The 14,467-nt window shown below is 34.7% G+C and overlaps 1 protein-coding gene across 2 annotated transcripts in view; it reads left to right on the top strand.

The window, feature by feature from the left end:
* UPF2 (UPF2 regulator of nonsense mediated mRNA decay) overlaps positions 1–14,467 on the top strand; it is a 110,854-nt gene that overhangs the window by 30,882 nt on the left and 65,505 nt on the right. For both annotated transcript variants that reach the window (XM_046012479.1, XM_046012480.1), the window contains exons 6-8: positions 3,940–4,089; positions 5,861–5,964; positions 10,461–10,546. In XM_046012479.1, coding sequence (XP_045868435.1) covers positions 3,940–4,089; positions 5,861–5,964; positions 10,461–10,546 — 340 coding nt within the window. The remainder of the gene's footprint in view (positions 1–3,939; positions 4,090–5,860; positions 5,965–10,460; positions 10,547–14,467) is intronic.

The following is a 14,467-nucleotide window of genomic DNA, read 5'->3' as shown; positions in this document are numbered from 1 at the left end:
TTATCTAGTACATTTGGAGAGGAAATAAGGATCACACGAAACTAAGAATAAAAATAAAAAAATAGAATATAAAATAATATATAAAACAGTATTTTAAGATAATAAAATAATATTAAAAATAAAATAAAAAATTCATTCTGCCTTTTTAGAAGGTATAATAAATTAGGAGGGTAGTGAAAAATTCATTTGAACTATCTCACTACAGACCATGAGTATCATTTATTTGAAGTTTAAATAACATAGATCCATAGATGTGATTGATACACAGCTTTTTGTTACTTTTTTGTTACTTTCTGTTAAAAGGTTACTCTGTCGGGGCACCTGGGTGGCTCAGTGGGTTAAGCCGCTGCCTTCAGCTCAGGTCATGATCTCAAGGTCCTGGGATCGAGTCCCGCATCGGGCTCTCTGCTCAGCAGGGAGCCTGCTTCCCTCTTTCTCTCTGTGCCTGCCTCTCTGCCTACTTGTGATCTCTCTCTGTAAAATAAATAAATAAAAATCTTTAAAAAAAAAAAAGTTTACTCTGTCAGTGGTATAGGATAAATTAGAAATATGGTGTGGACCAGCAAGTCTCTGTTTTAGTAATATAAGAGATCAATCCTGTAAACAGTATTATGAAAGGAGAAAGGGGGATATGGTCTTATATACAGAAATATACCCAAGAATGAATAGATCAAAATTGTGACTGACTAAGCAGTTGAACTTATTAAAAGAAAGAAAATGCTATTTTATTTGGTAGAGGTATTCTGTGGATAAAAAATTATAGGACAGTTTCCACTAGTAACTGGTTTGAACTTAAGGCATCTCTCTTTATCCTTCATTCTTACCAGTATGATAGAAATTAATCTTCCCAAACTGCACCAGCCCTGAAATGACCTCAAACCACTAACGTAAATACCTCTGTATCCTTGTACCTTACCTTCTCACGTACCCTCACTGCCCTCTTCTGCCTCTTTTGAGACGTCTAGTCCCTTGCTTGGCTTCCTCAGTTTTTAAAAATTTTTAAATTTGTATTTATTTTTTATTTTTTTTTGACCTTCCAGTAGTTTCCCGCTGCCTTCACTTACCTTCTTTTCTAGATTGCATGCTGCTATACATTTCTCTTACACATTCTTTTTCCTTCTGTCTTTCATTCATACATGCCTGTCAAGTTCAGCCCTGGATGAACTCAGTCATCCGCCATATATTGATTTCTGTATCCAAAATATTGAGTTCTCTTAGAGATAATCATTTAGATAGCTCAATAGCTGGATAAATTCATGGTCACCAATCTCAACTAGATTCTCAACACTACATGGAAACTTGACAGCATCTCTGTCCTTAGTTCCCTCTCCCATACTCCGTAACACATTTTCATTCTCTCTCCAGTTTTCGTTCTGCTTCCTCCTTAGCAGAAGATGATGTGCAATATAGAGAAGATGGAGCCTTCAGATATAATTCCCTCAACAGTGTACCCCTTCTAATTTATAAATCTGCCTGTTTTAGGGCTTATACAATGTTTCTTCCCTGGGTGATAAGGTGAAATTCTACACCTTCTGTATAAGACCAGGTCATCTTCTTGCTCTGAATCTTGTTTCCCTCTTTCTCCTGAACCCTGTTGCAGTCCATTATCCCTTTTTATCTCTTTGATACCGAATTCTCTGTCTCTCTTTCCCTCTCTTTACTGGATCCTTAATCTCAGCATTCAAACATATTCTCATCTTTAAAAACAAAACACATCAGGGGCGCCTGGGTGTCTCAGTGGGTTAAAGCCTCTGCCTTCGGCTCAGGTCATGATCCCAGGGTCCTGGGATCGAGTCCCGCATTGGGCTCTCTGCTCAGCAGGGAGCCTGCTTCCCTCCTCTTTCTCTGCCTGCCTCTCTGCCTCCTTGTGATCTCTGTCTGTCAAATAAATAAATAAAATCTTTAAAAAAAAAACAACACATCAAAGCAAATTGTGAATACTCTGAAACCTCCTGGGTCTCCAGGAGTCCTGTCTCTTTTTTATGTAGTCCTTTTGAAACACACAGATTGTTCACTATCTTACTTCCTTATTAGTCTACTCCAGTCTGGCTCCAGCCTCACCTCTATGCTGAAACTGAAAATTACCAGTCACCTTCATGTTGCTGTATCTCATGGGCAGGTTCCAGTCTCTGTCTCATTTGATCTCTCAAACCATTCAACACAGTTTACTATTTCCTTTGTGGAGCATTTCCATTCCATGGCTTCTGTGGCACTAAACCTTCCTGTCTTCTCCACTTATCTTCAGTTTCCACTTTCATTGGACCTTTTAAATGTCAGTGTTTTTCAGGGTCCTATAGAAGAGGATGGGGCAGTCACTGTAGTAATCAAGTCTGCTTATTTCAACCTTTTACATGTATCCAAGATTGGTTTTGTTCTTACTGCTTCTATTCTAATCTAAGGAACTATCGTCTTTTAACCTGACCACCGTGTGATTCTTCCTCCCGGGCTGCCCTGGATTTGCTCTTGCTGCCTTCTGTACATTCTAAAAATTAATTTTACTCTCCTGTCTTTTAATGGCTTTACATTTATTTGGAAGATAATGTAAACTTGTTAACCTTGTCTCTTGGACCCTGCACAATTTGGTGTAGGTCTTCCTCTCCAATATCTGATACCACATTACCCTTACTTTTTTCTCCTTTTTAGCATCGTCAGCAGGATAGTCCTCTTGCTTCATGGCCTTCCCTCGTCATGTTTTCTGCTTGGAATCCTCTCTTCACCATACTCCTCTGACTCACTTGTGTATATTAATTTAATTTCCTTGGATAGATTATACATTTCTTGAGAGCAAGAGTCACATTTATGCTTTTTGTGAATGTTCAGTTTAGCATAGTTTTGAATACATAGTAGCTGGTAGTAAATGTTGGTTTTTTGATAGCCAGACATCAGAGAATACTGGGAAATGTATGGACAGGGTTTTAAATCTCGTGCAAAGTGGTATCCTTGTTGTTTAGAACAGTAGTTAGCATGTAAGAATTTAAGTGTTAGTTGAATGGAAGGGTAAATGAATGAGAAAACTGTCTCCAGTAGAGGTAGCAGAACCAATCCATATTAGAGTTTTGATTCTTCCAGATAAGGGATGGGATCATGTATCAGTAAAACATTTCTGCTTTTACTGCAGAAATTATGAGATTAGAGACTCTAAGAGAAGATGAGGCTGAGAAATATAATTTCAGTGGACACCCTAAGGCTACTACTCTTTAAAGCATAAAGTCTTGAACTCAGGCTTTTTTGTTTTTTTCATTTATGAAAATTTTCTAACACAAAAGTAAGGCTAAGCCATTGAACATTATGGCAATATTGTTGAAATTGAGTTTACTTCTGCTTTCATTTTTATCCTTTCTGTTGAGCCCTATTACCAACTCCTGGCCATTTTCCTTGGTTTTGTTGCATTTTTTAATTTCCTCTAACCCCTGACATCTGAATTATAAGGATGTTTCCCCAATTGGTCTTTTTGTATCTGGTCTTTCTGATTTATCTTGTGTATTGTTGCTAAGTCAGTTTTCACATCACCTCACATTTAAATGTTATCTCCTGCTCGTGACCCAACAAAGCTCACACTGTATAAAAGAGAAAGTCTGAACTTGTCATCATGGAGTTTGAGATCCACCTTAATCTGAGTCCGCTTTATCTAATCAACTTTATTTTCCTCTCTTTACCACAGATCCTCATGCCATGTATGCCTCCATCCATCTACCCACCCACCCATTCCTTCAGTTAATAGATGACTTATAGAATCAAAGAAGTTATGGTTTGTTCTCAATGAGTGTACTATATTTTATAAAATCTGAGAATATTAAATATATACTCAAGTTTATTGCCAGGTATATATGTAGATTCTAAGACAAATGATGCAGATTTTATGAATTCTTACCTATTTTTGTGACAGGATTTCAATGTGACTTTTAATTCAGAGATAACTGGTTCTTTGTTTTCAAATAGAGACAAAAGAACCTAAAGATAATAAGGAAGTATCAAATCCTGATGATTTGGAACTTGAGTTGGAGAACCTAGAAATTAATGATGATACCTTGGAGTTAGAGGGTGGAGATGAAGCTGAGGATCTCACAAAGAAACTTCTTGACGAGCAAGGTGAGTGTTATTTTGCTAACAATTTAATTCTTGATTAATTTTTATATACAGAGCTCCTGCTTTATTCTTTAGTTCTGTATTTTCCTATTCTTTCCAGGCCATCACTTTTTTGGAATTTGATTTGGAATAGAAACATAACATGTCCCATATAATGGGAATAAACGCTTTAATGATCATCCAAATTCTCAATATCTTAAGAGATATTTCTTCTGCATCTTTACTTACTAGTTTGTCCTGAATTTACTTTAATTTATGGTATGATCTTTACAGTCTTAGCATAAAAGTATTTGAAAGTTATTCTAAAATGGTTGAGAGATAAAAAGACAACTAGTAGATCAGTTTGTTATAATTTTCGTTATCTTTATAATTGGGTAATATTTTATATTTAGTAAAAAAAAGTTATATTGTTAATTATTCCCTAAATACTTCCTGTTAGGTTTTTTTTAGTTAGGACTTTTTATTGAAGTACAGTTAACATACAGTATGTTATATTAGCGGCAGGTGTACAATATGATGATTCAGTGATTCTGTACCTTATCGGTAAAATCATGATGTCTACTCCTGATCCCCTTTATCTATTTTATCTGCCTGTCCACCTGCCTCCCCTCTGGCAACCACCAGTTCTCTGTATTTGAGAGTCTTTTATGTTTTTCTCTTTTTCCTTTGTTCACTTGTTTGTTTCTTAAATTCCACATATGAGTGAAATCCTATGTTACTTGTTTTTCTCTGACTTACTTCACTTAGCATTATACCCTTTAGGTCCATCCATGTTGTTGCAAATGGCAATATGTCATTCTTTTTATGGCTATTAGTAGTATTTCATATACACACACACACACACACACACACACACACACACCCCTCCCCACATCTTTATCCACTTATTAGCTGGGGTTTTTTTTATTAGAAGGATACCTTTTGTCAGTATTGCTTACTTCTCTATTGTCTTCATTGTTTCCTACTGCAGATTTTCCTTTTTTTTTTTTTAAAGATTTTATTTATTTATTTGTCAGAGAGATAGAGTACAGGCAGGCAGAGGCAGAGGGAGAAGCAGGCTCCCTGCGGAGCAAGGTGTCCGATGTGGGACTTGATCCCAGGGCGCTGGGATCATGACCTGAGCCGAAGGCAGCCGGTTAACCGACTGAGCCACCCAGGCATCCCTACTGCAGATTTTCTTTTCTCCATGTCATGAAGGGAGGGTGGGCATGGTTGGAGACTGCCCTAGGCCCAGGTCCTATCAGCTGTTAACATCAAAGGACAAGAGAGTCTCTCTCAGTGTCTAGACATAAGTGTCATGGAAGGATTTGGCTAGTGGTTGCCTGTGCCTAAGAGGAAGGCAATGTGCTGTGCTTTGGCTGTGCCCTTCCCTATCAGAATCCGATGGGTTGCCTTCAAAGGCAAGTAAGTGATGGGAGAGCTGTTAATACTTGAAGACATGGGGGCAGGATGCTCAGCAGATAAAAATAACAAATTTACTATAAAACTACATGCAATTTATGTTTGAGTTTTTGTGTCTAATGCAAAAGTTTGCCTTTTCATATTTGATACCTGAAAGCCTATAGTGTCTTTGGGTTCTGATTCTAGATATACCCACATACTAGGGCAATAGCTTCCATTTTTCATAAAAATGTTTTCATAAAAGGGCTTCCATTTTTTCATAAAAACTCCAGATTATCTATTTGCCAAATAACTTATAATTGAGTGTTTCTATTCTTGTCTGTATTGTCTCTTTGTATTTTTTTAACCTATTTAAAAAATAATTTTATGTTAGAACAAGAGGATGAAGAAGCCAGCACTGGATCTCATCTCAAGCTCATAGTAGATGCTTTCCTCCAGCAGTTGCCCAACTGTGTCAACCGAGATCTGATAGACAAGGTATAATTGTCATGGTTTAACTTTATGCAAGCACATAGACCTTGTGGGATAGCTCTAATTAGGAATGCCTGTGGGTTTTGGACAGTTTTAGCCATAGGATGAGCTATGTCTTCAAGTGGACTCTTATATGGGAATCCAAAATAGACATAGAAAATTGGAGCCAATTTGTAGATGTTATCTTTTAGTGTGAAACTGTGTCTAGAATTGGCTTGATGCTTCTTCCCTTCATATAAGGACCCCACAGTTTGGAAAATATGGTTTTAGACCCGAAATTCTTAAAGTATGCTTTATCAGTTCCTGGAGTCTTCTGAGGCTCTTTCATGAGGTCTGTAAAGTTAAAACTCTTTTCATACCAAAACTAGGGTTCCCCCCCCCACTAGCCTTGCCTTTGCATTGTTTTTGACATTTGAAAAAGCAACTGGGAATTTAGCATGAGTGGGTGAAAACTGTGCTAGTAGCCTTTGTATTCTTCACTGCCATGATTTGCAATTAAAAAGAGGGTGCTACTTTCACTTAAGAATCTCCTTGATGACTATAAAAATTTGTGATCTTATTTCATTTCGATCTTTGAATGCACATCCTTTTAATCTGAAAAAATGGGACTTCCATATAAGGCACTTCTGCTTTCTCAAGGTTATCTTGGGAAAATCCAGTTGTGTGATTAAGTTTCAAGCTAAACTAGTTGCTTTTTTCGTAGAATACCATTTTTACTTGAAAGAAGTGATGGACAAACTGTTTATTCAGACTTGGGTATTTAGCAGACAGTTTTCCAACATGAACAGGGTGATCCTGTCACTTCAAGGACAGTAACAAAGTATTTATTACCAATGAATGAATTAGAGTTTTCAACAAAAGTTAGAATTTTGGGAAACTCAGGTCTACCACGACAAGCTTGATACCTTCCCAATTGTTTTCTGAAGAGATTCATTGATGAGACTTTCCTGATGAGATTGGCAATAATATTAAATAATGTAATTTTAAATATATAAAATTATGTTTCTGGAAGACCTGCATCACTCAGTGAACCATTGTTCTAAATGACCACGAGACAGTGTTCACAGAATCTTGCTTGGATGTTAAAGATTCACTCAAAAGTGTAAGTTAGACTAGTGGATTTTAATGTAGCATGAAAAATTGATTTATATGGTTTTGGTTCCACATTGCAACTAACCGTTAGGAAACTACTATTTGTCAAGTTTTGGGGTAGTATCAGAGAATATCTACAATTAGTGGAAAGTATACTAAAGTACACCTCCCTTTTCTAGCTATGTATATATGTGAAGTTGGATTTTCTTTATTTACTTCATCCTAAAAAACAAAACACATCATGACAGACTGAATGTATAAGTAGATATGAAAATCTAGCTGTTATCTAAAAAGGTACCACTTTGGCACTAAATTTTTTTCATCTTGAAAAGTATATAGTTACTTCCAAAAACAAGTAACAACTAATAGATTTATTGGTATTTTTGAGTGAAATGATATTTTAAAAGTCTCTCAATTTTAATTTCTAATACAGTAAATGATGATAAATGTAACCCATGTAAACAAAGTTCTTTCAGGTAAAGGGCTTCTGAGACCCAAAGTTTGAAAACTTGCTTTAAGCCATTTTTTTTTTTTTTTTTTTTGGTCAAAGTATAATATAATCATTTTTTTCCCATAATGCTTTGACAGTCTCCTGTGGAGAACCACAGAAGTTAAGTTATTTTTCAACTTTGAGCTCGTTTAGTCCTCCTTTAAATAATTTAGATGTATTTCACATGTATTCATGTAATCAAGTAGGCTTGAAACTGTTTCCAAATTGGCTTCTTGGAGTGATTAGGTCATTGTACAGTTTTCAAAAACTTACTAGCAAGTTTGAAATATGACTGAATATTTCCTCTGCCAAATTTTCATGTATTTATTCATGTGACATAAACAGAGGATGATAGAGAGATACCTTGACACTCCTGCTTCATCCCCATACCGCATTTTGAGTTGTATCATGAAACTTGAAGGTGAGAAGGAACTCATCAGTTTTGTATATAGTAGCATTATTGTAATGAGTCTGCATTGGAAGGTATCCTCTAGTGTGCTGTTCAGTATTAAGAGTTATTGCCAGTAATGACTGTATAGTAAATTCTGAGTTGCCCTCTGAGGGTCACATGGGCCACTCCTCCCTATTGGACCCCAGTTTGTTCCTCTGGGGAGTTAGTGTCCTCATGAAAAGAATTTCTTCCATATACACTCACAGATGTCCAAGTGGCTTAAAGAGAAAAGTATTTGGGAAACAGAAAAATCCAAGAATTCTTTGAATTCAGTAATTATGTAGCACTATAGAAACCAGAGTGAAGATTTCTTCTGGGTAACTTCTGTGAGTAATGTCTTTCATGGTGATGTTTGTTTATTATTTTTTATTAATGTTTATTTCTACATACTTTTGATGATCCTAAGAATTTATTTTTACTTAATAAAATAAGAAATGATTATTGAACTTTCATTGACCCAAAATGTTTTGAAACATGTTTTCAGAATACTCCTTACTGAGTTGCCAATCAGCAGTTGTTCCTCAGGCAGGTAGATGCCGCCAGAGAGACTCTCTGCTTCCATTTCTCCCAAAAGGACAGGACTGGTTAAATCTAAGAATAATATACATATGAAACTTTTCTCTTTTTAATTTTCTGAAGTTTAATAATTCTAACAACTTTCTACTCATCTTGTCTTTTATTTATTCTATATACTTACAGTAGTAGAACCCCTACTGTGTGTTAGGCATTGGCATGCTTTATAAGGACTCCTGATCTGTGGAGAGTTTTGAATATTGTAGGTTTTTTTTCCCCCCACCTAACTGGCCTTTGATTCTTGTACTAGGTGAAGTGATTATTGCTTTTTCTGTCTTTCTAAAATTTATTTAGGTAGAACATGCAAAGTATTTACATATTTTAAAGGACAGTGTTCTAAAGTAATCACTGAAATATATTTTATTTTTCATGTTTTCTAATTTGTAGTGAAACATAAGCCATTATTGGCCTTTTAAAATGTTTCTTAATATTTTCAAAAATGTTGATTTGGGAGTGTGTGCATGTCTGTATGCGAACTTTCCCAGTTGTTAACCTCTTTTATTTTCTGAGTGCCTGACTTTAGGGTTTCTATTTATTAGGTCCAGAATTTTTCAATGTTGAAAATGGGTGAATTGATTATAGGAAATTTATTGTATTTTCTCTTTGTTATTTTAATTTGCTATGAGAAGCTTTAATGTTATAAAATGTAAGCTTTAATAACATTAATTATACTCAGTGTATCAATTATACATTGATATATTGATTTAGAAAATTCTAAATTGATTTTACTGTCTTGACTAATGTTGATGTACAGTTTTGATCTTGGTGAATACTTGGAATATGAGTTAGTGTCCCAGGTTTGAATCTAATCAGTGTTAGTTGTGCCATTTCCTCAAAAGATTTAACCAAATGAGAGATATTTCAGTGCGTTTTGTCAATAGTGAAGCGTAGAAATCCTTAATAGATCTGGAACCTGTGGATCCTTTATGTGCATCTGTTAATCAAGAAACTAAGGATTGGGATTAATGATAAAATAATCATTATATTACATGTGAACCTATGGAAGGACAATATTTGAAATCCTCAGAAGTATATTTAAAGGTAGTTTATTCCTTTTAAAAGTGTAACTTCTTATTTTTCTTAAACCAAATATACTGAAAATCTTTAACATTTTAAAATATACATGCCTATGTTTAAAAAATACAGTTACTCATGTTTTTGCTTTCCACTGGCTTCCTAGAACACATACCTCTCTCAGCTTTTCTTTTATGCTTAATTGTCAGATATAGTGATGAAATACTGAACACTTCTTTTGTTCTTGCTGTATGGAATGGTAGATTGCTGCACTAGATAACAGGTGTGGGTATTTATTGCAATCCTGTGATGTTTTTTCTTTAAGTTGTCAAATCTGACTGTTGACGCTAAACTAAACCTTTTTAGTCAATGCTTAGGCACTTATTTTTACATGTTCCTGAGAATAATATATACCTTTCTCTCATTTCTAGTTTATCTCTGTTCTTTTTTGATTATCCTGATTAGTGGCAATAATTTTCTTGGTTTCTGGTAACTTTTCTTGCTACTTTCTAATTCTGTCAGAATATTTTTCCAATATTAATGTTGATTTACTTGACTTCAGTGAGCTCAGAGGCATTAATTGCCATTTCATATAAATATTTGCCAAACAATTCATGGCAGGTCTTCAGTCTACTCACTTGGGTTTCTGTTTGTAACACGAGGTTGCAATTAAAAAGTTTATGAGACATGTATTTTAAGATCTAAAAAGAAAGAAGACTTTAAGCTTCAGTGATCTTTTAGTTTGGCATATGCTTACAATGCTAGTGTTCTAAAACTATTTTGAAATGCTTAGGAACAAGTAGAAGTCCTTTGTAGCATGCATGGTTTCTGCTTTCATTAGCTAAATTGAAAAAAAAAAAAAGTTTGCTTTTTCTCCTTTAGGCAGCAATGGATTTTTGCATGAACATGAATACAAAAGCGAATAGGAAGAAGTTGGTACGGGCACTCTTTATAGTTCCCAGACAAAGGTAGGTACTAAAAACCTAAAAGTAATTTGTTAGTGTTTTTACGCTGTAGTGTTGATTGTAAGATAAATGTTCTTACTCAGCTATCTCTTTAAAAACATCTCTTGTCAATAGACATTATTAGTTTTAGCATATTTTCTAGAACTTTTTTCTCGTTGATTTCTGTTCTTTTGTTCATTAGTTTTAGTGGAAGTATTTCTTCTGATGCTTATCTGTTATTTGAAGAGAAAATGTTTGAGAATAATAGCAACCTAAAAGTAGTAATAACTTAATCATTTCTAGAAGCAGTTGGTTTACATTTTTGCCTCTGAGAAGAAGAAAATAACAAAAGGTATATAAGTTTTTTGGAGAGTTTTTATTTTGTATAAGGATCAGACTAATTTAATGTTTCTAATTTTTGCAGTTGATCTAAATGAAAAGTTCCATATTTTTGTAATTATGATAGTTTAGAATTGAAAGTTATATTCGTGATTATGTTGCTGGTAATTCAAGCAGCATATTTAGTTGCATAATGCTTTTAGAGAATAATAATGCTGTAAATTGCACTAACTTAACCCGAAATACGGAGGACCACTCAGTCTATTGACCTAAGAACCTGGAGGAGATGTTTTTCTGTTTATTCAACAGTGAGTAATTAAGTAATTTTGTTCACTGTTATGATGATTACATACCACATAGCTAATGTAGATACTTCCCCAGAAAGTAAGGGTTCTGAGGAATTTCACTAAAGGTTTCTTAAGCAAAGTTTTCATTAGGTCCATTTGTTGGTGGAGGCCCATAATCTGTTGATACAAGGTTTTTCAGTGAAACCAAATCGCTACTTCTTTTTCTTTCATACTGGTTTTTGCCTCTTGCCAGCATCATTAGTATGAGCATTTGATTTTTCATCTTAGTGGGATAAGAGAGATGGAATGTATTAATAATAATAATTAAGCATTCTGTAGTTGAGAAAGTCATGTACATGAATATTTTTATAATATGCATTTGATTTCATCAAATCTAAGGTGCCATCAGTTAGGAAGTGCACCATTTTTCTATGTAAAACTAAGAAAAAATATTGCCGTTATTGTTAAGCCCTTAATTTTGAGACACATCCCACTTTCATGTATTTGTAAGTGGGAAAAAGAGTATGCCTCTTATTGATGAAAATTCAGATACTTCTTCCTCAGTATCTTGGACTGATTTTTTTTAAGTGGTTCTCTTCTTATACAATGGAAATTTATTTTCAGATTTTTTTCAACTCTATTTGAATGAAGAAATAGGTATTAACAATTATTTGAACTTAATATAACACAGAATAATCCAAAGTTAGCAAAATAAAAGGCTTTGTTTACAAAAGAAATCATGCAGTGATGATTAAATAGTTTGCTTATAAAAGAGCATCCTTTCTCCCTTCATCCCTACTCTGTCCTGTTCCACCACACCCTTCCCCTCCTCTGACAGCCCACTCCCCAAGAAGGCCCTCAAAAACTGCATATTATTATTTGGTCTTTGCTGGTTGTATCCTTTATAACTCAGTTTATCTGCTTAGCTCATCAAATACCTGCAAATTAGATGTACTTGGAATCTGCTGGAAATGTAGACTTAAGGTAGTAGGAAGTGACAATTTACGGTTTGAGAGGAGAGGGAAAAAGTAAAGAGACAAGCGTATAGTACGCTAGAGCCATGAGGAAGAGACCTATATGTAGTCTTATATACCTGAAATGTATAAATTCAGTCCTTCAGGTTTTTTTTTTTTATAATATACCTGAGTGATCAGGAAAGATTAAATTATGTTCTAAAATTTATTTATTTATTAACTACTCATTAAGAATCTCCTATATTCTGTGCTGGATTAGTGTTAGAGATACAGTGGTAAACAGACAGATTAGGCTCTTGTATTCACAAAGCTTACAGTTTAGAAAGAAGAAAGACAAAGACTTCTAAGTGCATTTACCAAGAAGAATCAAAACAGCATGGTTTGAAGTATATAGCAAGTGGAATTGATTGATTTAGTCTGGGGAGTCTGAGAAGACTGCCTGGAACAAAGGTCATTTAATGTAAGTCTTGAGAAGGGAATTAGCTAGGCAGGGATGGCTGGGGAAGAGGAGTGTAGAGAGAGCATTCTTGTGGAGGCAGCTGAGTATGTGCAAAGAGCTAGAGACGGGAAAAGTGTTGCAAAAACTGCTTTCTTGTTTCTCTGGACGTTGTCCTCTAGACTAAATAAGCTGCAGGGAGGAGGCCATGTTTACTTCTTTATCTCCAGCACTCAGCATAATATCCAACAGGTAGAAGGTGATAAAATTACATACCATGGTATTTAATGCCTTATCTTATCTAGCCCCCTTTCAGCTTTAGACAGAATTCTGTCCACTCTTCTCTTGCAAAATCCTGATTTCTTCAATACCCTTTCCTCTCTCTGCTTCCAAGCCTCTGTCTTCTAATCTGTCTGGGATAATCTTTATTTTTCCACAGAAAATTTCGGGCTCACCCTTTAAATCTTAGGCTAAGAGCTATCTTCTCTGAACAGCCATCTTCATTGCCATTATGTACATATAGATGCTCTCATAGCACTTTTAACATAACGTCTTTGTATGAAGAATCAGGCACATTTCCCAATATTGCTTTGCCACCTGTATCCTTACCAAACTGTATAAACTACAGGCTCTTTAAAAGGGAGTTCTTCCCCAATGTCTATAACCCATTGGGGAGGGTATGTGCTGTGGTGAGTGCTGGGAATTGTGTAAGATTGATGATTCCACAGACCTGTATTCCTGAAGCAAATAATACATTATATGTTAATAAAAAAGATAAAAAATAAAAGGGTAAGATGTGGAAGGAAAAAAAGGGGGAGTTTTTGGGAGTTCTTGCAGCACCTGGTTGGCTCAGTGGTAGAGCATGCAACCCTTGATCTTGGATTGTAAATTTGAGCCCCACATTAGGTGTGGAGATTACTTAAAAAATAAAAAAGAGAGTTCTGGATCTTTTCATTTTTTATATTTTCAACACGTATAGTTCTGGTAAGTGCTTGAAAATATTTGATGAATTAATATTGGTCATTGCAAATCTAAAATTTCATTTTAAAAAATAAGTGTGGCATTTATAGGCTCAAAATGCAGAAGTATCGAACACTGTGCTGAAAAGTATCCTTTCCATCCTTGTCTCCTTATACTTAGTTTCCACTTTTTCCATTTGGAAACCCCTGTCTTGATTCTTGTATATCCTTCTTAGTTTCTTTTTCATGTACAAGAAAATGTAATTAGAAATTCTTGTATTTCTTGTTTTTTATACAAGGGCAACTTACTGTACCTGTCATTTTGAACATTACTATTTTCATTAATAATATATCTTGGAGAGCTTTCATATCCATATATAAAGATTTCCCTTGTTCTTTTAAAGCTGCAGTGTTTCTATTTATGGGTGTACTATATTTAACCATTTTGGACATTCCAGTCTGTCATTACAGACAACGCTGTGTTTGTACTTCCCTTTTCTTTTTTCTCCTCTTAAGCATGTCAGCGAGAGGTTTATCCATTTTTGTTTTTCCTACCAAAAAACCAGCTTCCAAATTATAATTTTTTCTACTGTTTTACTATTTTTTTGACTTACTATTTTTGGCTTTTGATCTTTACCAATTCCTTCTCTCTTGTTTTCGTTCATTCATTTTGTTACTTTTTTGGCATTTAACATATTGTCTTGAGAATGGTCTTAGCTGTATATTGTAGTTCTGACATGTGGTGATTTCTATTTTTGTTTTTTAGAAATTCTCCAATTTTAGTTTTAAGTTTCATTTTGTTCCCTAAGGAGGTATCTGAGAGAGATTTAAAACTTCCAGATAGTGGGACTTTTTTTATTCTGTTTTCTTATCTGACTTGGGTAATAATTCATATTTTTACTACATTATGATTAAAAAATACAGCCTAGACTTTTTGGATTTTTTGGAAA

Source organism: Meles meles, chromosome 7 (genome assembly GCF_922984935.1).
Source record: "Meles meles chromosome 7, mMelMel3.1 paternal haplotype, whole genome shotgun sequence".
Taxonomy (NCBI): domain Eukaryota; kingdom Metazoa; phylum Chordata; class Mammalia; order Carnivora; family Mustelidae; genus Meles; species Meles meles.
This window is presented reverse-complemented; position numbering and strand designations above follow the sequence as displayed.